Source organism: Erithacus rubecula (assembly GCF_903797595.1).
Source record: "Erithacus rubecula genome assembly, chromosome: 3".
Classification (NCBI taxonomy): Eukaryota; Metazoa; Chordata; class Aves; order Passeriformes; family Muscicapidae; genus Erithacus; species Erithacus rubecula.
In genome coordinates this window covers 66,971,677-66,998,350 of record NC_136689.1, presented here as the reverse complement: position 1 = coordinate 66,998,350, position 26,674 = coordinate 66,971,677, and the positions used below count along the sequence as shown (strand labels likewise).

Genomic DNA, 26,674 nt, shown 5'->3' with positions numbered 1-26,674 from the left:
GAGAGGTGTTGTGTTGAGCTGATTAATTTATGAGATGGTGTGTCTGTGGAAAGAAGTGTATGCTGGAGAAGCACTGTGCAGCTCTTGGCTGTAAACTACACTGAGAGAGCTGTGGGCTAAAGGAGAAGTTATGAACCTGGAGAGACCAAGGGTGCTCTGCCAGCCTTGAGGGGTGTTACTGTCAGATGGGGGTCTGCAAATGTGGATGTTGCAAATGAGTTAGAGGCACAGAAACCAAGCAAGGTCCCAGGTTAGTCTGCCCACAGGGGCTGTCCTGCTCAATTGCAAGGAGGCTTCTCTGGGAGCTATTAAACTTTTTTTTCTTTTTTTCCTATAACAAAACAAATCTAGATCCTGCAAGTATCATTTAGTTGTGGTCAAGTTTTTACGAAAATTTAGCAATTAGCAACTGGACCTTGTTCATATTTCCCTCAGTATTCAAGACTCTGTAGATTTCTGTTATATTCTGAGGTGATTTTTATCCCCTCACCCATTTGTTGACTCTGGGTTAATTATATTTAACTTATTCAGAGCAGCACTTCCACAGCAAGATATTTTTGAACCTCATCCTGCAGATTGTTATGCACCAAGTCAATTAAGTCTCTTTTCTTTCTGCAGAAGTCTTATGTTTTCTAGGTCAATATATATGACTATATGTGGGATTTTTTTTTCTTTTTTCTCATAGTATTTCCCCACTGAGTAGTGTACTCCTCACAGGATTGGAGGAAGGAAACAAGTAGAGTCTTCACCTGCAGCTTTAGAGATAAACTGTCTCACTAGGCTGTCCACTCCTATCCAAAAGGACTTCCTGATGAACAGAGCTAGACTTACAGCTGAGGACTCCATTTCCATGCTGCAGATGTAATTTTCCTCTTATAACAGTAGAGCAGGTTGTGTGTTTTGCATTTTTCTGGATATAAAAGTGTCCAGGAATAGATACATCCACTTGTATCCCAACTGCTTCAGATACTTCCTGCAACTTTTGCTAGGGCTGTCTGCATGGGTCAACATTTCCAGAAGTAAAATACCTAGAAAGCAACCTATATTTGGGAATCTGAATTGATGGCCTGCTGTTTTTTTTCTTTTTTTTTTTTTTTTTTCCCTTCCCCTGGAAGGATGTAAAACAGATGCTACTGCCACCAAAATCAGTGCCAGCTCTGATTTCTCAGCTCTGACAGGAGCATATGTCCACTTCAATTTCCTCTACAATTCCAGTCCTTTAGTTCCACAGAAGCACAAAAGGAAACAACATGGAAAATACTCAGTGTCTGATCCAAAGCATGTTGAAATATATGCAAATCACTATCATGGGCTTTGGATCAGGTCCTAAGTAAACTAATTCTTGGATTGTCACCTCTGGCCATAATGACCCTTTGTTTTGCCTTTTCAATGATAAATTACTGTGTTATAAAAAGCCTTATGTAATTTCTGGCATGGTGAGGCATCATAAGAGAGGTGTGTAATCTTAGAAACACTCTAGCTAGTTTCTTGGGTTGTGTAACAAATAATTATGGAATCTCGCTGAGTCTTGCTTTATTATTGTACAGCTCCAGGCTCTTACCCCCAGTGGCTTTACATGCTTGTTAATATTTAAGCTATCTTGTAGCTTGGATAATTTGTAATGGGTTTTTTGTTGTTGCTGTTACTGAAGCTAATGTTAAGCAAAAGTAGTTGTTGGGGGAATGGGGGCAAGGTGTGATGGATGATTTGTTCTTCTGAAAATGCTTTTCCTTGTTTTAATACCTTTTGGCTCATTCACAGGTAGAAATATGAAATAGAAAACTCTTCCAAAATTTTCCTTGAGTGCTTCTCTAGCTAATCAGGAATACCCAGCACTGCTATTTCTTAGCAGATTGGGAAGGGTGGGCACGAAATTTTGACATAAAGCATGCTTTTAAATAAAATATAGATTACTCTTAACGATGGTGGTTGTGCCTACTAAGACTAAAGCTCTAGACAAAGACTTAAAGCAGAGCAAGTCTTCTGACTACAGAAAGTATCCAGGCTCATAGAAAGGACATAGAGAATTTGTTCAACCTTTGCTGAGAAAAAGGTGGATAGATAGACCTCATGGTTAAGCAACAGGAACAAGAGCTTTCTTTGACAACTCTAGTCAAAACCCAAGAACTTTCTAGTTGCTTATTCAAAATATTTGTTTTCAGAGTCAGAAAAACAGATCAAAACCAGATTTTTTTTTTGTGTAGAATTGGATTTTGGTCTTTGGCAGGCCAGTGCTTCTGCTTACTTATGGATAGGCAAGGATTCAGGAATGGAATGTGCAACTATGGAAGATCATGGTATGGATGGAATGGTGGGGGATCACCTGGAAGTGTTTCAAGCGTGACTTATTGTTAACCTCACCCTTCCCCACCAACTTTTTTGGCCTTCACAGGGACCTGAGGACAGCGTGTGCTGCATGATCTACATGCTGCTTGCTCCAAGACTAAGGGACGGAGCTAGTCAGCCTAATACTGAGACACACATGGTCCAAGACTCCCTGCCAAAGCTGAAGTACATTTGGCTTTTTGAAAGGGCAATTTTAATGGTGAAAAAAAGTGCTTCAGGTAGGCTCTGAAACAACACTTAGCACAAAGGAGCACTGATTTGATTTTATTAATGAAAAACTAATGTATGGATTGCGTTGCAATTGGAGACAATGGTAGCAACCAGTAAAGATATTTTGTTCGTGATTACCAGTTCACTTTTGTTTGCTCAATATGGGTCCTTGGTATACTCAGCTCCCAAATCCTGTCTGTGGTTGGAGTCCTCCCACCCCTGAATCTTTGCCAACCACCTCTACTTAAAGCAAGGTAAAGGTAGAATAAGGTTCACATGTATGATCAGGATGAGGGGTGAATTTATCAAAACTCTTCAAGAGATTTCTCATAAGGGGGTTTAATGCAGGTCTGAAGCTGTGAGAACTTAGGGCAATGGTTGCAAATTTTTCCCAGTGGTACCTACAGTTGGTCCTGTGGCCTGTGATCAGGAGGCACTTTCATAACAAAATAGCAAGAGGAGCTTGTTCACAACACCAATCTGACTGTGAAATTGAACTGGAAAAATTGGCATGGGCTCAAAAAGTGACAGGACATATTTGCTAAAGAAAACATTTCTCAGGGCTACTAAGCACAAAAATTCTGTTTTGATTTAGGAATATCCTAATCTTCCTGTAGAAGTAGGAAATACGTGGGGCTGTTGACCATTCCATAAGCTATAGAGAATAAGTGTACTGGAGACAGGACCTTGGGCTAAGCAAAGTTTCTCTTGCATGTAGGACAGGCAGATTTTTGGACATATCTGAAGGGATTTTGCAATTACATGGCTTCCTATGAAAAGATGCATAACAGAGCTCTCCTGGACAGAGTAGCCAGGGAAAAGGTAATTCACCTGGCAGGCCATGCTGGTGGCAGTCCATTAAGCCTGTCTGCCCTGTTTGGGTCTTTCAGCACCCCAGACAGGAGCAGGCTGGGAGATGTGACCAGGACTCACAGGTTCAAGGGAAGCATCTGGGTCCCTGGGGTGATGAACAGCATAGTCACCCGAGCCTCCAGTGGTGCAGGTGCATGCTACTGTCCAGAAACAGACATTCCCTTGCCTGCCCACATTAACAGCATGGATTCCTTCCTCTCTGTAATGTGTGGGTCTTCCTCTGATTGCAGAATAACAAACTGGCTCTGCAAGTCTTTTTTCATACAAAACCTTTATTTTTTTGTTCTCCCATTTATATCAGTGAAACTTGGATTTCAAGACCTATTTCATCTAGCCTTGAGCTCTGTGTTCATAGTGCAAATATGGCCACATTTAATCCATATTTCTACTCTCATATAGAGCTTTTCATCAAGACAAACTTATTTTAGTGAACACTAATATATATTTATCTCTGCAACCACAAAAACGTTATGCTTTTTTTCATATTAGTGTAAATGGTGATTTGCCAAATAATTGAGGGTTTTATTGATATATTATTCAGATTGTGTACTGATGGGCTATTACTTTTACTGTCTTTGCTATTACTTTTATTGGATGATAATTAAAAAATAATTTTGGGGTTTTTTTCCTCCTTATTTTGTGTGAAGTTATTAAGTAAAGCAGGTACTGGAGTAAATCAAGCAAATGAAAAGAAATACTATGTTTGACAGTGTTGATCAGGTCTCTGAAAAAGAAACCAAAGTTGAAATGGGAATAATTTCAAATAAGATTTTTATTCCTGACTGGAAATCAGCTTTTGGTTTTGTTCTTGCTATTACTTTATTTTAATGAAAAAAATATGAATTCTAGTTAAATCTTTAATTTTTCCTTTGTGTTCAGTCTGTAGAACTAATAGAGCAAGGAGAGAGCCTTATGCAAGCAGGGCCACCAGTCAAGCTTCTCTACCAGTCTGTACACATAAACACCTCAGAGTTCAGGTATGTTTTCAGCCTGATATGGATGATCAGCACTGTATGGTTATCATGCATCAGTGCAACTCCAACAGTAGTTGAGTTTACATGATAGAAAACGATGATAACGTATCTATGCATTGATGGGCAGAAGGGAACCCCCAGGGCTATACATGGTGATAAGAGTGTTTAGGTTGGAAGCTTATAAACCTCTACACTTGTGACTGATATGGTGTCAGGCAGAGCTGCAGGAGACTTCAGGAGACTAAGCTGGTTCCTCCTCCTTTCCCAGGCTCCTCCCAGCTGCTGCTGTGCTTGGCAGGTGATTGTCCTGAGAGGCAGCAGGCGTTGGCAGGGCTTGGACAAAGCTGCTGCCTTTGCAGACATCCTGTGGTGTAATTCTAGTTGGGAGAACATGAATCCATGATCCTCTGGACCTCAGGATTGTGTCTAAGGTCCTAGTTCTCATGGATGTGGTAGCAACTTTCCCCTACTTTGTTAAAGAATGATGTGTCCTTGTCCATGAGTAACTCCTGCCCATCATGACCCTCCCTGAAGAATGAAGGTGTATTTTGAAGACTTAAAGCATTTTGTTCTGCCCATTAAGGGGACGTGCCCTTGCAAGACCTGGTCTGTCAGACATTCCAGGTATTTCTCATTGATTTCACCTCCCACTGGAGAAAAATCACTTCTTCTGTCTGTGGTAAGGATGGCATAGCATGCACTTTGGGTGGCATTTGTGAGGTGGAATTCTCTGTTGCATGCTGAGAACCTAAGAAGAACTGGATGCAGCCTGGCCCCTGGTAAGCCCAGCAACCTGAAATCCCTCTGGTTCCTCCCACCTTACTGCAGTTGTGACAAAGTTCTTTGAAGTAAGTTGAAGATCCAGAAAAACAGTTACTATGCATGTAATCACCCTGCTCAGCATCTTAACACCTCAAATCTGGCTCTTATAAGGCAAATTTCAAGAAATGCAACAGAAATATGAAAAAATATAACAAACTATGAGAAGAAAATTAGTTTCACGATCTTTTGGCTTTATGACAAATAAGCCACTTGCTCAAAACAGAGTTTGATGTCAGTGTTTGAGCCTTCTAATTTGAACACCTATTTGGCCCTTTAATAATTCAGGGTACACAAAATACCCCTTCATGCCACTGGTTGCTCAATTTGGCTGGGGTTTCCCATTACCTTCTTTCCCAGACTATTTATAGAATAGCAATTAAGATTAATGTATAGCTGCTCACATTTAGTTCCTGGCTCAGCTGGGTTTTGAGCCACTCCCAACAAGAGCTGAATGACTGGGATATTTAATGTCCATGAGAACTCCTGCTGAAATCAGCTGGAGCCATCTGTCATGTAGGTAGATACGTGCATATCTTGAAAACAAATGGACCTTTTTTATTTTTTTCACCATTGTGAAATGAAATTGAGGCTGAAGTCAAACAGAACATACCTCTCAGTCAATCTGTGGAAATATATTTTCAGTTTTTCTCACTCTGTTCTTGACATTGAATGGGAAAATTATGAAATAAATAGAAAGGAGTTCATTATGTGCATCCATCCCTGACCTAGCCCTTTTGAGGGGAAATATCCATATAATTCAAGGTTTTTACAGTTGTTATGAAGTGATGAAATACAGTGATTGGCTTGTGAGGTTTTCTTTTTAGTCTGCAAGCTTTTGTGGCTAGTTGTATATGAGCTTGGATGTGACAGGTACCAGCAGAAATTGTGTAAGTATGGTCTGAGGGCTGCATGTGCCACTTTGAGGAACCTACTCTAGTAATAAGTGTACAACACCAAACTTCCTTTTGTGATGGAGATCCCTGTGATACTCCTGTGCTGCACTTTGTGTAGTGATGGCTGATAGATCCAGGGACTGGCACAATCCCTGATCAGAGGATGTTATCTGCTGACCTTGTGTCAGAGGATGTGGATGGATGATGCTTACAAAAGCAACCAAGCAAAATAAATTGAACTCAAGCAGTGTTCAATCCTGTTTTGCAAGACATTAAAAAAAGAATACGGTGATGTGGTTTTGTCAGCCCTCATCACATCTGAGAGACCTGTAGGCACCAGCCTGCTAAGCCAGACTTCTTGTTCTGGTAAGGAAGAGCAGAACTGTGCCAAAGGGAAGGGTCCCACGGCTCAGATCATTATCTGAGTTAGACTCAAGTCTGGGTGCATGTGATGCCTCAGAAATTGCAAAACCTCATTTCTTAAAGGATACTATGACAGGGTGTGCAAGTCCTCAAGGAGCCCTGCTTTTCCATTGCAGTGTGTCTTGTACTAGAATAGATTCTGGTAAAGTAACAATGCCTGTGTTCCTGATAAAGCTAACCACCCCAAATGTAAAAAAAAAAATTATCTTAGTTTACAACATGTTTCTATATATCCTGACACCACAATGGCTGGAAAGAAATGAAAGTGTTTAGTTGTCCCATGTGCATGCACATCTATAATGCTATGAGTTAAATATTTAAAACATTCATGCTTTTTCAGAGGTTTTTATTCTCACTTTGAATAAACCTCCTGACTTCCACCGACTCAGAGCCCTGAGAACAATTTTCCTTTTAATTGCACAAGACAATTTCTTTTCCACAACAGCTTAGTTATGTTGGATGGAGCAGCAATCCTGGAAGGATGAGGAGTGTGGTCCTTTAAATTAAATAGTTCATTACAGTGCTACATGCACTGAATTAAAAGGTGCTAAAATAATGGTGTACACTGTCTGGTTTAATTTATTTGCTTCAAGATGTTTTATTGTAGGGGCTTTTTTTAATGTAATACACATATATGTGAAAATAATTACTAATTGCTGATACCACACTGTGACCTGAATAAATAGGCTTTTACGGCATCTTAGAGTAAGATAATAAACTATGGCTTTGGCTAATTAGCACAAGTACTAGCCCTAGAATTATATCCCATGGTCTTTGTTATACAGATTTACTCCTCCAACTGACAGGTCTTTGGCACCACTGTAGAGTTCACAAACCTGTGGGTGACCTGACTGACTTCTAGCTGCTTCGGTTGCTTCCTAGTTTAAGGAACCATCTCCACCCTGTAGGAAACCCCAGCATAACTCCCCAACATTTAAATCAAACTATGATAATGTACACCTTTCACTTCTTTTCACACAGAGGCTCTCTTGGTTTTGGGATTTGAGCTGGACAAGGAGCAAAAAGGTGCCTAACATAAATTTTCCTGATGCAAACATTAAATAAAGTTTGGGTGATCTTAGTCCTTGCTCTGGTTGTTTGTAGCAGAGAGGAAGATGTTATAATAACAAGATGATAGCATATGCTGAGTGTTTCAAGTCACCTGCTCAGATCTGAACCTCTCATCTGCAGATCTAGAAATAACAATGCAGAGAGGAAATTCTCCCTTGCAGTCACTAGTAACAGTATGGGATGGGGGAAGCTTATTCCAAGCAAAGAATAAACCAAATCTTCTTTGTGTGGAATAAAGAAATTGAGAGCAGTATCTAGTTCCTGTGGAACAGGAAAGTTCTAACCTGAATTCTCCCTGGGAGTTCTGACAAGTGTTTTATCCTGTTGGTTGTGGAAGACCCGAGAATTTTCCAATTTCCTTGGGAAATGGCATGAGCAGTACTACACTTTAATTTTGCTTTGTCAGTGACTTTGCTACAGAATGAGTGGGCTTTGGTTTAGGAGTTCTGACCAGACAAAATAAAGTTTGTATGCTTTATCTTCCCAATTTAGGGTCTGGAAGGACAGATGCTGTCTGTAAGAGACTTGGGGCAAAGTTCTCTTAGCAGAGAATGCTAAGGCATCAAGAAAAGTCTATGGCAAGTTCTGTCTTTTTATGCTCAGTGTTCTGTAGACTAGATTTGAGGGCAAAATTGTTTCTGTTTCCTTAAGGATAGATTTGGATAAGGGCAAGCAACATAAAGGAGCAGAGGGAAGTGAGAGGGGCAGGCTGATTCTCTGACTGAACAAGGTTGTTGAAATATAACACTGAAGTGGTTTTTTTTGATGGTTATTGCTGAGAAGGTTGAGTAACTGCAGTCTGTACTCAGCTGTCATGTGTGAGCCTGGCTGTTTTGAATATAATTTATAACTTCTTCGTCCTTTTTTAACCTGCTTCTTCTGGAGCTGGGGGGCATGGGAAGAACCTGACACGACTCCAGGTATTGTGACACAGAAAGCTATGCCCTCACCATGTTCTTACAATTAGTCAGAAAGACATGATCCAGAGAAGTTCAGAGAAACACAGAAATGACTTGGGGGCTTCCTGGACTGACTTATGAGGAAAAAAATTGGGAAAGTTACTGCTGTACATCTGTACAGTTCTGCTAAATGATTAATGGGGAATGTGATGATAACATGCAACTAATTGAGGCTTGTGTATGCCAAAGCAAGGGGAATTACTCTGATGTTGTATGAGGGTGAGTACTGAGCACTTACCACTATATTGAAGATGGATGTGTGAAGCACCCAGAGCAACAGAAGCTGCTTGATGGTGAAAGAGAATTGTATTATATGTTTCTTTTAGGAATCACACTAAAAATCTGCGATCACCTGGTGTACAACTTGTCTCACAAAGAAAACCATGTCTTTGCAGAGTTTCTTCTTCATTGCTTAGGATGCTTTAAACATAGCTACTAAATACTGCCTTGCTTCGTAAGTTATTAAAAATAAACTGAGATAAACTGCAGTGGAGAGAAGGTAACTGGGCGATTCCAGAAGACTTTCATGTCCAGATTTTTTACACATACTTACTAGAAATCTAGTGAAGCTATTTCTGTAGTAAGATGCTGTGATTTTAAACAGTAAATGCTGTGGAAGAAATTGAAATGGACAGCTTGGTGTCATATGCCTGGTTTGAAAGACCATAGGTAATCTTTGAGGTTTTACTGGAAATGGTATTTTCAAAAATTCAAGTAAGGTTGGTAACTTCTACTTGGAATGTCAAAGCTCATCTGCCTGTTTGTAACAGCTTCTGCATAAAGTAATAGAAGAGGAAGATGGAGTCCCAGGTTTCTGCTGAAACATAGAGATCTTCAAGGCAGGTAACTTTAAGACCTACCAAATAAAACATTAATTTCAGAGAAGCAGTCTTGTTGAAGAGTCCTCCCAGTGACGTATGCTGGGATACCTCATGGACACACAGAGTGCCTGTAGTTAAGCCCAGTTTGGCTCAGGTATGTTATTCATTAACATTATTCCTGTACAGTGGACTAAAAATACTTTAGCAATATTAAGGATAAACAAGAAGTGTACTATTTATGTGAAAGATTGCTAGCTGACTGTCAGAAGTTATTTGAATTATACTCCAGTACCAAATTATTACTTAAAATAACAACAGCAATTCAAATGCAGCTAAAATAAACCCATTGGACCCTAAACCATCTAAATTATACTTATTAAAACATTTATAAACACATAGTGCATATAAACATGTGTTCCATGAATAGTTATGATCAGGAAGCAATTGCAGCAGAATTTGGAAAACTGGGTGTCAGCCTATTTTTCCTGTTTTTTTCCCCTCTTACATGTTCTACCATGTGGTCCTGGGTCCCACAGACTCTGCTCAAGACTTTGTGCTAAGGACTAGAGTTGTATTGCTCCATCTTGAATATTCTCTGCTATTAAGGAGGGGAAAAAACCCACAAAAACATTGCTTTTCCCCATAGCAGAGGAGGCTATTAGTGTGCCATGATGCTTGAAAGAGCTCTGACATTTTGAAACAGGTCATAACAAAGAAAACAATAGCATGGTGCAAGAGCACAAATGTGTAATGACTGTGTTCTCTCAATCCTTCCTCATACTGTCTCCCTCTGGCCCTGGAAAAGAGGACAAAGGCCTGTCCATCCAGATGTATTGGGGGTATAAGCTCCTGAAGTGTTTAGCTCCTGTGCAGGGCTGGATACTATGTGAAGCAGTAACTTTCTGAAGCTGTCAATAGATAACCTGAAAAATTATGCATTAATATGTTTGGGTGTTTAGAAAGGACTAAGTGTTCTGTAGCCATTTGTCTGATTTTATGATAAGGCATTTTCACTCTGTAGATGTCTTGTCTGCAGCTGGTTTTGAGACTTCTGAGAGTCAGCGAAGACAGGAGAATTTAGTCAAGAGGAAAATGCTTCCTCTTCAGGATGTAAATGAAAGATGGAACTACATTCACCCCATCATTAAAGAGTTACTGTTGTGCTCAGCAAAGTTGCAACGAACACTCTTGCCAAAATCACAGCTTAGTGCCTTGATTTTGGCCAGAGGTGGATTTCAACTTTGTTTTCCTCTACTTCAGACTTAACAGACAAAAAGCCTGGCACAACAAAAGGACTGACTCTCTTGTCTGTTATTAAACATCCTCCCCCCAGCCCAGTGAAGACTTGTGCAAAATGTGGACTTGGGTTAGAAGCACTATCCCTCTATGTAAGGCTGTGGTTGTTCTCCTTGCTCTTGTGTAGGAAGATTAACCTTGGGCTTCTTAAGGCATGGTGTGAAAATTGAAGGGCCTATTAATCCGTGTCCTTTGTAGGTGGCTTTTCTGGGTTGGAATTTCTTTTTCTAAGGGTCTTCTGCTCCTGAAACACCGAGTCCTTAAGAATTGCCCTTTTGAAAAATGGTTGGGGTAGAAAACCCTGCAAATTCCCAAGACAAAATTCCACCCAAACTTTTTTGGTCTTCCCAGCATCTAGTATGATACAAAGGGCCTCACTTGTTTGCTCAGAAGCTTTCACTAAAGATCTATATTGAACTGAGTTTTGTAGCTAACACTGCTGTGCTGAGATGGCTGTTGAATAAAATGACTGATTGCAGTGGATTCCTTCCTGACTGGTGTTTTGGATACTGATGGGATATTTATGCCATCTTATGTGTGACTTGGAAGGTAAGCTGAAAAGCATATTTCAGGCTTCATCAGATCTGCTTGGTGAAAAATTGGGTTAATTAATCTGATGCAAAAATAACAATCAAAATGCTGTCCTTCTGGTATGCCTCCACTGAGATACAAGAGTTAAACACTTTGCCTCCACTGTAAAGAAGAACAGGCACAGTATTATTGTATTATCTTGCTGCATGGACTTTATGTAATACATGCAAGCTGTTATCTACAGATCACTTTTGCAAGCTTATTTCTTCTGTGAGTTCATGTTTGGCATCCATTAATTCCTCAAGTGCACAAAATTCTGCTTAAACATCTCCTTTGCATTAATTTGGCCTTATTTCATTAAGGAGAAATTTATGGGATTCTGCTAATCTGCAGGTTAAAATTTGAAGAGATTTAGGAAAGTGGCTAGGACTAATATTATTAAGTTACCATTTTAGTCACTATCTGCCATAGCTAGGGTGGGATATGGAGAAGTTGCCCAAAGTGAGGAAAATATTTTGATTATCAGGTATGTTTTTTTTTGTTTGTTTGTTTGTTTTTTACTTTAAAGAAAGTTAAAACATTCAAAGCCTGAAAGAGATAAATCGGTTATAGGGGGAAAAGTCTCAGGAACAATTTTTTTTTTTTTTTTTGAAAGCTAAATCTCTCCTCAAAAAAGCACTTAAAACCAGAGTCCAGTGTGAATCTGAATTTAAGTGCAATTCTCTTTAGGCTGGTGTTTCCACCAGGCATATGAAGAGATTGCAGCAGGGTTGGAGCAGCCGGCATGGGATGTTTCCAGGTCCTCTCACACACTGATGGAGACTTGTTTTGCTCCCTGTTCTTGTCAGACTTTCTGTGCTATTGACCTAATTTTTGGGTGTGCAGTGTGTAAAAAATCCCTCAAGTATCATCACAAACTGCATTTATCCAATAAACACGCTGTGGGTGATGCAAACACTGGTAAGGCAAAAGGCCGTGGCGCCAGAGTGTTGGCTTGCTGCTGATGTGTCAAATATCACAAGTCAAAAGGCTTTGTCTCTCTTCTGTCATCTTGATTTATTAGAGGTTGGAAAAGACAAAGTACCCAGACACACAAACATCGCTATTTTGGGAAGGTCTGTGAAATGGTTAATGCGCTTGTTCCTCACAAAAATGTAAAGTGTCGGTTCTCTGGTTACCTGCTGCTGGAAAGTGTTTGGACAGGTGCTGTGTTTCAGCAGCCGTCTGTCACAGCTGACAGCTCGGATTTACGGCCGTCCCGAGTGCCGGGCTGGGGCCAGGGCAGGTCCCGGTCCCTCCTGCCAGCCCGGCGGGGCTGCTGCGGGACGACACCGACACCGCGCCTTTCTCCTTCCTCGGAAGAAAATCAGCCGCTGTGCTCTGAGAGGCAGCGCGAACGGGGAGATTTCCACCCAGAGGTCAACACGGGGAAATTCGTCTCTTGCCTCCTCTTAGGAGGATGATGCTCGGGCAGGAGGAATTTCAGCAAGCGACAGCCCCACAGCCCCGCCGCCGGGAGGGCTCCGAACAGCAGGCGATACCTGCTCCCATCGCATCGGGACCACTTCAAACCCTCATCTCGACCCTCTGAGGGAATCCGGACAAGGGCTGAGAAGGGACCCCGAGGACACAGATATCCTGTTACTGTACTGCTGACATACTTTTCTTGTCATATAAAAAAATGGAGTTTCATTGAAGATAAATAAAGAAGAAATACTTATTAACAAGGGATGCATCGAACTCTGCGGATTTTCTTCCCCCCCCCTTTTTTTTTCTTCTTTAGTGTACTTATTTTCTAAAAGTAAAAAGCTCAATGACATCCTGTTAAGCATACGTTTACACACAATCCATCCCTATTAAATACACCGATTAAAATACGCACTTGTAGCTGTAACAGCAATTTCCACTCTCCATCAAGGTATTGTTAACATACCCTGAAATATGACCTTTACAGAGGGACAAAAGGAAAAGATACGAGGAGTTACATGCTGACAGGTCATGTGGACTCCTATAAAAAAGAGATGGTAAAATACAAGCCAGAGGAAAAAGCAGATTATAGAAGGGTAGATTAATATTTGCACAGAGCCTTGAAGGCAGAATGATGTCGAAATAGTGTATGTGTGCATGAGCGTGTGTACACAAAAACCAATTCCTTCAAGGGTTGGATTACTTCATACATTAGTCACTAATCTCTCGCAATGTTCTGATGGATGTTATGGTCTGAGCTAAACACACCGTGAAATCTGTTTGAGCTGCATTGAAACAAGTCGGTGCTTTCGGCCGCAGATTGTTCTGTTTGAAGCTTTCCTTTCACAACACACCTTGGCTACTCGGAATAATTTCTGTGAGAAGGGTAGAAGCTAGTCAGCGGCCGAATCTCGGCGCTGAGGGAAAAAGGAGATGGAAGAGAAACTCCAAGGTTCGAAATACATGTAATTAGACAGATGACCATCCAGTGCCCGAAATTCTCCTTGTCATCGTTTTTTTAGGTAACCTGTTCTTACAGAGGACTTGAAGGGGAGAAAAGCCCTCCGATTTTCATAGTTGTTACAGTACTAATTAAACCAAACAACAGAACAAACGATCCCCGAATGATCATTTCAGCATTCGTATAAACTCTTCGTGTTCGGGGACGACACTGATTTGTAACTGGGCAGCACAGGCAGTTAACCCCCCAGCCTTTCCTTTTTCCGACTTAGCCTTTCTGAGGCTTTGCTGGTCACTTCTGACAATACAAATCAGCCTTAAGATAACGCCCGTCGGGAGAAGGCAACGCATGCAAACTTTTTATTAGCAGCAAATACTCCCCAGCCTCCACCCCGCTGAGGATTGGCCGCTGTAGGTGCCTGCCGGGATGTCACCACCAGAAGCAGACGCAGCCCGGTAGTGCCAAAGTGCCAACGACCTTCCTGGAGCGCGTGTTCCTTGGACCGAGAGATGGCAACAGGATTACACGTCGCCTGCTGTCCTTCGTGGGAAAAATAACAAAAGAGAAAGAAAAAAAAAAAAGAAAAAAAAGGCAGATGTACAGGATTTTCACAGTCTGCCCCTACGTCAGGCCATTTGCCTGCAAATCTCTCCGCCTGCGAATCGAATCGCCAGCATTTCTGCAGGGCTAAGCGCCGGCGGGAAATTCTGATTTGACTCGAGGAATTGCTGAGGACTTTCATACCTGGCGATAGCTCAAGAGGAGAACCTCTCGTCACCCGTGACTACAGCGAGGCGGGTCCAGAGGTGGCACCTCTACCACCGCAGGGATGGGGATGAAAGGGCCCTAGCCAAACTTCTCGGTCAAGGCTGTCCCATGACAGGCTTCCCTCCCTCACGCCAGAACAGACATCACGCTCTTCTCCTTATTACCGCCTTTATTTAGGGGGCAGCTTTTATTCGGGGGAAAGGAGAAAGGGAAAAAAAAAAAACTAAACGGAAAAACATGATGGCCGAGCGTCAATAAAATGCACACGCACATACATTACATACAAACACAAAAATAAAATAGGGGAAAAATTAGTCTTCTCTTTCCAGTAGAAGTGGTCTTGGCCATAAATGCAGAACGCCAGCCAGTACAGGAGACAACGCCTGACATTTCCTTGAGCCCTTTCCCCTCTCCAAGCCCCCTCCAATAATTAATTAAAAAAGCTGCACTCTCTTTGTGTTAAAAACACTACTTTTATAAATAATTTAATATCTATCCTCCCTTCCCACGAAGTTCTAGTTGCCGGACAGGAGAAAAGGTTTCTTTTGGCACAGTGATGCATTGCTTTGCAGTACAGACCTACGGCTCCACAGCAGACCCCGGCCCCCTCCCCTCCTGTGTCCCTGCTGCTCCCGGCCCCCTCCCTCCTCCCCGCCCTCCCAAGCGCACGGCGCATCCCCCAGCGGCCACCACCGCGCCCCTCCGCGGGGCACCCAGCTCTGCTGCCCCGGGCTGCGGTGGCAGCAGATGTGGGACAAGAGAGGGGCATTGCAAAGACGTGGCGAGGGACTGGCTTAAGTCAAGTAGTCTCAACGAACAGTAAGAAGCACTTGAGGTTCATGGCTATGTCCAAACTGACAGTTGTTTGATTTTTTTTCTCTTTTTTTTTTTTTTTTTTTTTTTTTTTTTTTTTTTTTTTTTTTTTTTTTTTTGGCTTAAGTTAAACCCACTGTCATTTCACTAAGGCACAGTCACCGAGGCTTTTGCTTGGAGGCTGCGGTCGCCTCTGGAGTTAAAGTGCGGGATCCAGAGCCTCCTCCTTTCCCCCTCCACGCCTCCCCGGGCAGGTCCCTCGCAGGGGAAGGAGGGGGGCTCCATCAAGCCAGGGGGGTCTCCACGGCGTACGGCTGGAAGGAGGCCGAGCCCCCCGCCGCCGGCGGCAGCGGCCCGGCGAGCCGGAGCGGCCCGTAGAGCGCGGAGCCGGGCGGCGGCCCCCGCCCGCCCTTGGGGAGCCCGGCGTGGAACAGCGGCGCCCGCGGCCGCTCCGCCAGCGGCGCCGGTTCCCCCGGGGCCAGCGCGGGCCGCCCGCCCCCCAGCAGCAGCGGCGGCGGCGAGGGCTCTCCCAGCCCGTAGGCGCAGAGCTGCAGGAGGCCCCCGCCGTAGAGCGGGGGCTGCGCGGCAGGTGGGTAGGGCAGCAGCGGGTAGGGGCCGGGCAGCAGGTGCGGGGGCGCGGGCGGCGCCGGCCACACCAGGCGGGCGTGCGGGGCCGGCGGCGGCTGCGGGGCGGCGCGGGGTCCCGCCGGCCCGCTGCAGGAGGCTCTCGATGGCGAAGGAGCTGGAGAACTTGGCGCTGCCGCCGCCGCCCGCCGGCCTCGGCCCGGCGCCCCCCGGCGCTGGCTCCTTGGCGCCCCGGCGCGCAGTGACAGGGCGAGGAGGCGCAGCAGCAGCGCGGGGAAGCGCCGGGGGACGCGGCGCCCGCTCCCGCCGCCTCCTGCGGCACTTGCGGCGGGGCGCCGGCGGCGGGGCGGGCGGGCTGCGGCGGCGGGGCGGCGCGGCTCAGGCGCTTGCGGCGGCGGCGGAAGACGCCGTCGGCGAAGGTGTACTCGCTGCTGGGGTTCAGCATCCAGTAGTTGTCCTTGCCCCAGGGCCGCGCCGGGTCGCGCAGCACCTTGACGAAGCAGTCGTTGAGGGAGAGGTTGTGGCGCACCGAGTTGCGCCAGCCGGTGTAGGCGCCGCGGAAGAAGGGGAAGCGGCTCATCAGGTAGTCGTTGATCTCGGCCAGGGTCAGGCGGCCGCCGGCCGAGTCGCGGATGGCCATAGCGATCAGCGCGATGTAGGAGTAGGGCGGCTTCGGCCGCCGCGTGTAGGGCTTCCCCTTGGCGCTCTCGGCCGGCGGCGGCGGCTGGGGCTGCGGCGTGGGGGGGCGGCGGCGGGGGATGCCCCGGCCGCCCGGCCCCGCCGCCCGGGCTGTTGGCCGCGCAGTCGCCGTCCGAGCCCAGCTCGCTCTCCGCCGGAGCCGGGGACAGCGAGCCGCTGCCTTCCTGGTCGCTGCCGGCGCTCAGCTTGTCCTCATAGTGCTGCGAGAACACCTCCAGCTTCATGGCGGCGGCGCCGCCGGCCCCCCCGCGACCCCCGCCCCTCGGCGCGGCCTCAGGGGAGGCGGGAGGCAGCGGGGCGACCCGGGGACTCTCTGTGCCCTGGCCGGCCTGGACAGCTCCGCGGCGGCAGCGAGACGGGCCGGACAGGGCAGGGGGCTCCTGCCTCAGCCCTTCGGCAGTCGCGACCCCTTGGTGGCCGGTGGGTCCGGTGCCCTGCCGCCCTCGGGACCCGGCGATTCCTCCGGGCTTCCACCTCCTTCTCCCCCACCGGGGTGCTCGCTCTCCGTTCGCCCCCTTTTTTGTCCTTCTCGCTCTTCACTCTCGCCGCTCCATGGGGCCGAAGGAGAGGCGAGGCGGCCCGGGGCAGCCGGTGCGAGGAGAGGCCGTGGGGCGGCTGCCGGAGCCGGCACTTGTCCGTGTCCGCCGGGCTCGGTGCTGCTCGGGGGCGCTGCCGCTGCTCCCGGTGGGTTCGGCGCTCCCCGGGCGCGGCGGGAAGCTCTCGGGGGCCGTCGGGGTTACTCCGCTCTCCGGCTTCGAGCCCTGTCAGTGCCGGGACGCCGGGCCAGCTCCTCGCTGCGAGGCGGGCAGCAGACGGGTTATTAGGGTTATTAGTGTTATTGTCATTATCTCTCCCTTCCCCTGTGGTTGTGTGTCTCTCCACCACTTTCAGACCAGCCCATTATAACGCCGGCGAGAGGCGGAGCCAGGACAAAGATCTGAAAGGGTGGTGGGTGGAGAAGCAAGGTAGCAAAGGTGGGTATGCCCTAATAAGCCGTATCAGAGCCGTAATTAGCCAAGATGACAGCGAGGTCTTGTTGGAAAGTTATTTTACGAAACTTGTTTGTATTTTCTCCTGCCAGGTCCCTCCCCTTCCCGGGTATTTCGAACGAAGCCGCAGTTCGGCGCGACTAAGCAGAGCCGGCCCGCCTCCCAGGTGTAAAATGCAGAATGACTTATAGGTGGCAGAGCTGAACCTGTTACGTGCAGTGATTTATTTTAATAGCGCCGTATAAAGCAACAAGTTGTAATATGACAGCTCAACAACCTGTTGGAAAATAATACATGGCTTTGCAGTTGTGAATTCCTAATGATTTATGTAGCCTGACAAAATAGTTTCAGTCCTGGTCTCTTTCCTTCTGTCATAAGCACACTCGGTACAGAGGTAGAATGGGAACAGGTAGGCAATGCTTTGGAGTTCTGCTATGAGAGAGTTAGTCCGAGCCTTAACCTTAGTTTTACGTGTGCCACTGTTTCTGTGGTAGCATTGCTTGACCTCTTCTGGATGGTGTATTTGTAATCCCTCTCTTACAACTGCTACTCTCTAGTAAAATATTTTATTGTGTAGGTTTTGGGTTCTCTCTCTCTGTTGTTTTTTTTTTTATTATTATTTTTTTTAATATGGTAACTTTAACATTTTTTAAAATCACTGCAAATCTGTAAATTTCCCATAAAACTTGGGACAACGTATTCTGCAGTTTTATCTAGACACTTTTTTTCCTAAAAAAAATTACTCATCCTTTTTGGGTTTGTTTTTAGGTATAAGTTGTCAGGGTCTTGTCCTCCTTGAGAGTTTCTTTTCTTCTTCAACATTATGCTAAATAGAATAACTCAATGAAGAGAGCTAACTGGCAGTAACTTCTCTGAAAACTCCCTGTTCTGCTCACTGTTCAGAGTCAATTGCAAAATGCCATTTCACTTCATATAGCAGTTAACGCTGGCGTCTGCAAAACAATAACAAAAACATCAGCAGAAATCCAGTGTGGTGCTTATGTTTTATTTCTCATATGTATGCTTCGAATTTTGTGTCCTGGAGTAAGAGTTGGATTGCTCCATATTTTCCAAAAGCAGTCTTTCTAAATCAGACCTTATTTTAGAATAAATACATAATGCAGAGTCATTCTGGTTGGGATTATTCTACTGTGGTCTGGCTCTCAAGGAGTATTAGTGAGGAGGATGAAAAAAGACAAGTTTAAAAGACTAAGAGGAGAAACAAACAGCCCTACTTTCTATCTTGATCTCTCTTGGATAGAATATATGTTCCCCCACACACACCTGCATTTTGTTTCAAAACTTTACCATTTCTTCAGTCTGCATGAGTTTACATAGTAAATACTGAAGAGTGAGAGATTCTTCTGTCCCTCTCATTGCATTATTAACAACTTTAATAGAAATAATAATACACAGGCTCTCTTGCTGTTCTCACAAAAAGCTGTACCAGTCGAGAAAAGCAGGCAATTCAGAAAGACAAAAATAAGAGGAGGGAGACCTCTCTTGGTTCCTTGTTGTTGTTGTCTCCATGTAATGTAAACTGAAATCCTTCAGTAAAGTGTTGTCTTAGCTGTAGGTGCCAATATTTGTGTTTAAGGGTATGGGAAAAAGGTATCATTCCTTCCAAAACTCATATTTTCTACGATGATGCCAATGGCATGGGTAGGTTTTTTTCCTCTTCCTGCTTTTGTTGTAAATAGCAGTGAAGTAGTGATGATTTGCTAGCTTGCCTTTGATGTTTATTTTATTACCGTTCCACTATTTGTGTGGAAAATGTACACATTGTCTCTTATCTTTATTCAAAGAACTTAAAAAGTCATTCAAATGCTGTAGGTAAACACGTCAGACATAACAGAAGCTTTTTCACAGCCACACTTCAAGACTAGGAGTGGATGGCAAAGCTGGTTTTGCAAGATTTAAGAGGGGACAGAAGCTTGTACTCAAAATAATGCAAAGATAGCTATTAATGGGTGGGAGCAGGGAACCTTTCTAAGATCAGCACTGCTTCTTGTTGTGGCTCAAGCCCCTTGGCTATCTCTGAGCCAATGCCTGTTGTAAACTGTCCCTTGAAGTCTCTGGTGGCTGAGGAAATACATGAAGGTGCTTATGAAAGGGCTGAGCAGGGTTTAAATAGAACCTTCCTGGCCTGAATGAGAGCAATATCAAGCCCATTGCTAACACTGCCCATAAAACACAAGCAAAGTTGTAAGAAGTGGTGAAATAATCCAACTACTCCCGTCTCTCACCACTGAGAGTATATGTAACCTCAAGTCTTTTCCTGCTATAGTTTTTTAAAAGGCACAGTATCGCCTTCAGGTTTATAAAGATTAACACAATCATCGGAAAAACTGATTCTGTTAAGTAAACTTCACATCAAAAGCACTTTGATGTGCTGTATTATAGCAAAGCCAAACACCCCACCCCCATCACCCCAAGAAAAACCTCCAAAAACCTCCAGTGAAGCAATGTGAAAAAAAAATCTAATTCTTTGTTCTAAAATGAAATGTCTCTTCCTCTTTAGATCAGCAGAGCAGGACTTTTTTTGATGTACAATCCCCTCTTTTCCTACCCAAAACAGTATCCAGTCAAAGACAAATGGAGAAATATGAATGGTTGCTTGAAAATCACGCAATCAGCTTTGCTTCCCATTTTCTGTAGTATTTCACTCATTTAATTCAGAAATAGTCTACCAGTGGGTATTTGGAGATAAGGTTGTTTAGTCCTTTGCAGTTTGCCCAAGCTACCAATTGCAAAAATATTCCTTACTAAATGTAGAGAAATGTTACACTGTCTGGTGGTTGTGAGTGTATTTTTGGTTGATCCAGTTACGTTGTCTCCATGGTATTTTAAACCATGGAGACATGGGTTTTTTAGGTCAGCAAACATCGTGCAAAGGTGTGTCACGATATGTTCTTGGTTTAAATTAAAAAAAAAAAAAAAGTTTTTTCTTCTAGTGTTTTTTTTTTTTTTTTTTTTTTTTTTTTTTTTTTTTTCCCACCAGTACTTTCTTACTTCTCTTTTCTGCCTTCTGTCTCTCCAGATCACTAACTATAAATTATAGAGGGATTCCAGGTAAGGTCATTCAAGAGCAGTTGGTCAATAAAGGTTTCTGTAGTGACTGGAAAAGTCCTATAGTTGTTGGTAGGCAAGCTTATTTGTGCATCTGAGATGTCCAGTGCACCAGCTCCATCATCTCTTCCTGTGGCAAGCTGCAGGAGTGCTCTGCCTTGCCAGGAGTGATCAAACTGGACAATGCAATACCCTATGTGGGAAACAATAGACCAGTTCAAAGAGTTCTGTCTGGATGGGCTGCTCACAGCAGGAGATGTGCCTAGCATGCATAAATGAACTGCAGTCTGTGAAGGCTGGCTAATTGCACTATGTATATTTTTGTAGTTAAAGGAAATCCAGCTAGAGACCGGGCTGTAAGAGAGGAGGTTAGTGGAAATTCCTTTAGACCTCGAGAGGAAGAGTTTGATCACTGAAGCAGAATGCATATCTGCGTGAATTCCCTCATTGGGAAAGATTGGCACTTTTTCACAAGGAGAGCCATTCCCTGTGGGTAGAGATTTTCTCAAGTCTTTGGCAGGTACTAAGGGCTGAATTTACAATGGGGAGTTCCATTTCAACTTGGTTTCATGCAGTCTTTATTTTCTTCGGAGACGTTGCTCAGAATGAAATTTTCCCATGCTGAGAGCTGAGTATCACTTCCTCCCGTGCCCACTTCATGTTCCATAAAAAAATGTCTGCATCTAAGCAAATTTTTTTTTTCACCGGAGCCTTGGATTGTGACAGAATGAGCAGGCACAGATTTTCTCCTATGGAGGAAGTGACATTATTGCTCTTGTTATTAATGCTGGAGAAGAAACTTGCAGATTCTTACACCATCCTTTTCACTGAAATATCTCAGAGCTCTCCCATTTTATAGGCAACAAGGAGTGAAGGCAAGTCCTGCTGAAAATAATTTGGTAAGTCAGTTGCCACCCTGTCTGTAGAGCTGAGCTCTCTGGAGCCCTTGTCCTGCACTGAGGTATCCACCACAAGGCCTGGCTGGAGAGTGCTGTACCATTCAGCAAGGAGCTGTCAAAATGGAGTTCGCTGTGTCCCGAGACTCAGATAATTTATAGCTAATTCTCTCTTTTTACTAGTGCTGTGTTAAGCCTCCAGGGCTTGAATGAGGTTCCACACTGGCATAAGGTGAACCTCTCTGGAATATATTGCAGGTTTGCAGTCTGAGAAATACGTGACATAAAAGAGTGCAGGGTGAGGTTAAATCAACACAGTATTTACAACATATTTTGTGATGACTTAATTCAGTAACAGTCCCCATAGGTTTTCTCATGGCTGATTACCGGGTTTTGTGTACCTGCACCACGAGAGAGAATCCAAATGGTGGTGGACTTAGGGGATTGTGGATCTCTTCAAGGAAATTTGTCTTGCAGTAAGGAAGAAACTGGTATTGAAAAGCAGTGCATGTATTGATAATCCTGGGTGTGATTGTCAGGACAGAATTGCTTGCTAAGGGGCAGGCTCCTCTGCAATTAGAAGCTACGCTGTGTTATGCTTGTTGTGAAGTTACAATGCAGAAGCCATTTGGTGAAATTCTGTGGCTCTCTGCCAAGCATAGTGAATGGTTTTTGCTACTAGTGCCAAACAAACTTAAAAAGAAACCATCATAGCTTGTTTTTGCTGGTGCCAGACCAAATATCTGTTGGCATCAAACTTGGTATTGATGCCAGAGGCTTGCTATCACTGGCCCGTGATATGAGGAAACACCAGCTGAGCTGTTACAATAGCCTCCCACTGCCTTCAAGTCCATGCATTTATGGAGGAAAGTGGACAACTTTGTAAGAGAATTACAGCAAAATTAACCGAGGGATGCAGGACTTTGAATATGTGATGGCGACTCACTGAACTTTGCTACCCTTGCTGGAGTACACCTAAGCCAACTCAAACCCACATATATTTTACATGGGTAAACACTGACTAGAGATATGAAGGATATGTTTCAATTCAACGAAGTTAAAGTACTATTTATAGCACTGTGGATCAACAAATTAATCACCTTGCCAATAATATTCCAGTTGAAGAGCAATAAGTATTTAACGTTCTTACTTCTGGGTTGGATTTCTTTTGTTGTTTCTTTGTTTTCAAAAAGGTATTTCTGGGTGGAATCCCATGATTTATATAAGCATTAGCCAAATCTATAAATAAATAATGGTGTGCAAACCTTCTTGATTTTTATTTGTTCCAAAACCAAGTGAAATGCATTTTAATGGAGCTATTTGCAAATGGAACAGGCTGCTGAAAGTCAGACTTTCCTGTGGGAGGCAGAATTTGGCAGTGCTGCCTCTAATCTTGTGCATTTTCTGTCCTCCACTTGCTGTGTTCTCTTTTCTTTCTCTGCAAACCCCTGGACAGCTCCAGAGCCATATTTGAAAATCTGGTCCATGCTGCTATTGGCTTGCTCCTGGAACAGAGAGCAGAATTACACCAAGGGTACATCCACTGCACTACCTCAGGTGGTGGAAGATGGGGATTTATATTTGCATATAAACCTGCAAACTGGTTCCAGAAATCAAGCATGTTTTCAACCACCTTCCAGATGGCAAAGAAATGCAGTAAAACCTTGAGGAGCTGGTCCTTCTGTTGTTGTAGATGTAGTAAAATCATTACTTTCTTGATTTGCATGCACTGTGTATTTGATTTCCATTTCCTAGGTGAGTTCTTAAGGGATTAGCTGAGTTTCAGTCTCTTTAAGGTGTGAATAAACATCCTGTTGCCTCACACCCATGAAATTTCTTCCCTACAGATGTCAAAGTGCTTTGTGCAGAGTGTTGCTATTTTGGTTCTGTAAGTAAAGGTTCATAGGTTTTGAATGTCTTGGCCAAACTTACATGATCTAAGATGGGAATAGGACATAGGTTTCCTAATTCCTCCACTACTGCTCTACCTACTAACCCTGTTGTTTCCCTGAACCTTTACATATACTTTAGTAGATTAATAATTAACCTCCAAGTGGGGCACTTTGAAGCAAATGTAAAATGAAACCAAACACTTGTCATGGTTTTTAGTCATACCAGATTTGCAAGTAGGGTGTGTTTAAATGATTCAGGTAGATAAAGTCTTGTTAATTTAGATTAGAGTAAAAGTCAGTGCCTTATCAAAGCAAGTGACTAATTAGGAAAACTATTACCTTTTGGAAAAGAAACAGTTGAACTATCACTCAAAATTATTTTAACTAATTGAACTGTAGTAATATTTAGAATGAAGGCTCGTGCAACTGCTGGGAAAGGAGAAAGACAGAGGGCTTTTCCCAGGAATTCCCAGTGTTCTGGGGTTTTTGATAATTTTGCTTTTAGAAAGTTGACAGTACTTGTCATCACTGTGTAAACACGGGGAAGGGAGGAGAGTCCCGTGAGTCATCAGGGAGCCAAACATACAGAATTTAAGTGAAAAACTGGAGAATTTATATTAAATATACTGCCTTCATCCTCTTCACCCTACCAAACCAACAGGAGAGCAAAGTGCTCGTGAATGGTTTGAAATGATGAAGTGAATCTCAGGTCTATAGTAACAGACATTGGGCATTTGGGAACCTGCAAGGGTGGAAACACAAGGGCAAATTCATGGTGTGAAAAGAAAGATTACGATCAGACTGTATTTATGTTCAGACAGATACATGCAATTGTGAAGAATCATTAAATAACTGTTAACCACACCTGCACAGAGCCTCTGGCAATGCTGGCTTACACAGAATCTCAAGAACTGCCATGTGCCTGACATCATACCTTTGCAAGGAGAGAAAAGTCCTGGGTGTTAGCCCAAGACTGGTAAGTAAAACACAGTCCACAGACTTGAGCCAGTTTAATGTCTGCAAGTGATTTTCTGGTGTGTCACACCCAGTATCTTCTGTCCTGTAAACCTGTCAGTAGTCCTGATTTGTTTGCTTATGGCCAGGTCTTACTAAGCATCTCCAAATCTGCTTTAATGCAGTGGCTCCTTCCCTGTAAGTCAGTCAGGACCACGAGGAGGGAGTGAGTATGTGTGCACAGAGGGAGTCTAGCACAAACGGGATCTTAACTTCTCTGGGACTGTAATTGCTGCTTTGGCACTCAGTTGCGTCTTCGGGTTTCTTTTTACATGGATCATTTTCCCTTTTAAAAATACTGGGAGCTTTTGAATTTTTTTCGTGATGGAAATGGCATTTCAGAACATTTGTATTTTTACTGTAAAAAAAAAATAAATGGAAATGTATGGGGGAGGGAATCAGGCAGGTTAAAGGTAGCAGAGGAAAAATAAAAGGGAGCAAAGCTGAGATGAAGAGGTGAAGATGAGGAGGAAGTTGGAGTAGTGAGCTCCAACTGACAACACATTGCAGAGCAGTTCCACTTAGACTGTAGAAAATCTTCAGGATGCCCAACAATCTCCAATTTGACTGCTTCTGCTGGTGCAATTTTTTGGACTGCTCACCTCCAGAGCTTTCCTCAGGCTAGGGAGTTCTCTGGTGTTTCTTTTCCCATGGTGCTTTTGGAAGCGATTGTCTTTCATCTGCATTTTCTCTCTTGGAGTATACTTTTCCAGTCTTTCATGGCTAGGGATGGTTGAGGAGTGGAGGGTTATTTTTTTTTCTTGTGGTTAGTTTTGTTTTGTTTTACACCAAATAAAAATTATAAGAAAAAAATGCAAAAGTGAAGGTTGAACGTAAGTGTATAATTCCTAAAGGGGCTGGAGTGCATCGGTTTGAGAGTTCTTTCTACTTGCAATTTCTGCACAAAATATTTCCTCATTTTATTTTTTTTTCCTAGTGAAAATGTCTAGCAACTATGAAGAATAGGAGATTATGAAAGAAACAGAGAACGACTGATACACAAAAGGATTCAAAGATTTGCAGACTTCAGTATTCATGTCTGGGAAGTGTAAGCTCTGGTACCTGGCACTGATGGATCAGGCAATGGAGATATTTACTCATCACTTAGGACAGTCCTTGTTCATAGCTTGATGTATTTATGCCATAAGGGTTTGGAAGACAGTGTGTTTTATTTTCTCCATCTGACATGCAGTCAGTGCCAAGAAACTCAACAAGGCCTGACACAGATTAAAGACTTTTTTAAGAGTTATCAAAGTGTGAGAAAAATGGCATCCTCCAGCACTACTTAAAAAAATAGTCATCTCTGTGAGTAAATCCTGGTGAGTTAGATGGAGTTTATTTTGAAGGCAGGATGTGACACTCAGTACCCTCTTACCCCCACTTTGGCCTTTAAATGTACTATCATTTAGGTTTGGCCCCTTGAGGAAAATAGATGTGTAGCCAGGTGCAGAGGCAAACTGAATAGGTGGGGCTTTCACTCCAGTGGGCCTGCATTCAAACCTTCAAAACTTTGGCCAGACTCATGACTATTTCCAGTTTAATTAAATGGTGTTGGTTATGAGAGTATTCTATTATACTGGCTTGTGCTGCTGAAAGAAATAGAGCCATGCTTCTTGATTGAAAAGACAGAGTCAAGTGAATAATTCGCAACAAATAATTAGTCTAAATGTTTCTAAGTGATACTTACAGAATCTGACTCTGGTTGAGAAAGATCCCTGTTTATTAATGCCATAGGACTCCCTTTCACAAGGGGAAAGTTTATTTATATAAGATGAAGAAGTTAAAGTATAGACTTGCAAGTTCTTCTTGAGTCATCAGACCCAGAAAACATGTATTTTTTATTAAGGTTAGTGCAATCTTTCAAACAAAAACATTTATGAGTGTGCTTTAACTGATGGGTATATGATGACTGACATTCCAGAACCTTTTCTGTGCACACCTACGCTGGCATACTTTTATTCATAGGAGTAATCCTAATTAATTTGGGAAAATTGCTCTTGTGCATGAATGTATTCATTAGTATTTGAAACACCTCAGCATGGTGAGTCTTCTAGATACAATCTTGATCTTACACTTAGAGGTGCCCACAACGTCCCATCCGGTCTTTAGCGCTACCTTAGCTCTAGTGAAAACAAGCCAGCACCCAGTCCTTCCCCTGAGGGCTTTAGCATGGCTAAGTTCTCTTCCTTGCAAAGAAGTGGCTTCATCTGTGCTGTCTGGAGGGAACTGTCCTTTGTCTGTGTTATCTCCTGAATAGAAGTCTCTGTGAGCAGGAGAAAGTACAGGGTTAGAGGGACAGACC

General features: G+C 43.7%; 1 protein-coding gene and 1 long non-coding RNA gene across 2 annotated transcripts; one reads left to right on the top strand and one right to left on the bottom strand.

The window, feature by feature from the left end:
- Window positions 1-14,431: 14,431 nt before the first annotated feature.
- On the bottom strand, window positions 14,432-16,870 carry FOXQ1 (forkhead box Q1). The gene is given in 4 exon segments (XM_079302970.1): window positions 14,432-15,938; window positions 15,940-16,042; window positions 16,044-16,558; window positions 16,560-16,870. Coding segments are annotated over 4 exon segments (1,221 nt in total). The 5' UTR covers window positions 16,737-16,870; the 3' UTR covers window positions 14,432-15,512.
- Window positions 16,871-20,696: 3,826 nt separating this feature from the next.
- On the top strand, window positions 20,697-26,553 carry LOC306800695. Its single transcript, XR_013773905.1, has 4 exons — window positions 20,697-21,469; window positions 22,923-23,000; window positions 24,176-24,334; window positions 25,310-26,553. It is a non-coding gene; the product is annotated as an uncharacterized lncRNA (long non-coding RNA).
- The last annotated feature ends 121 nt before the right edge of the window (window positions 26,554-26,674 follow it).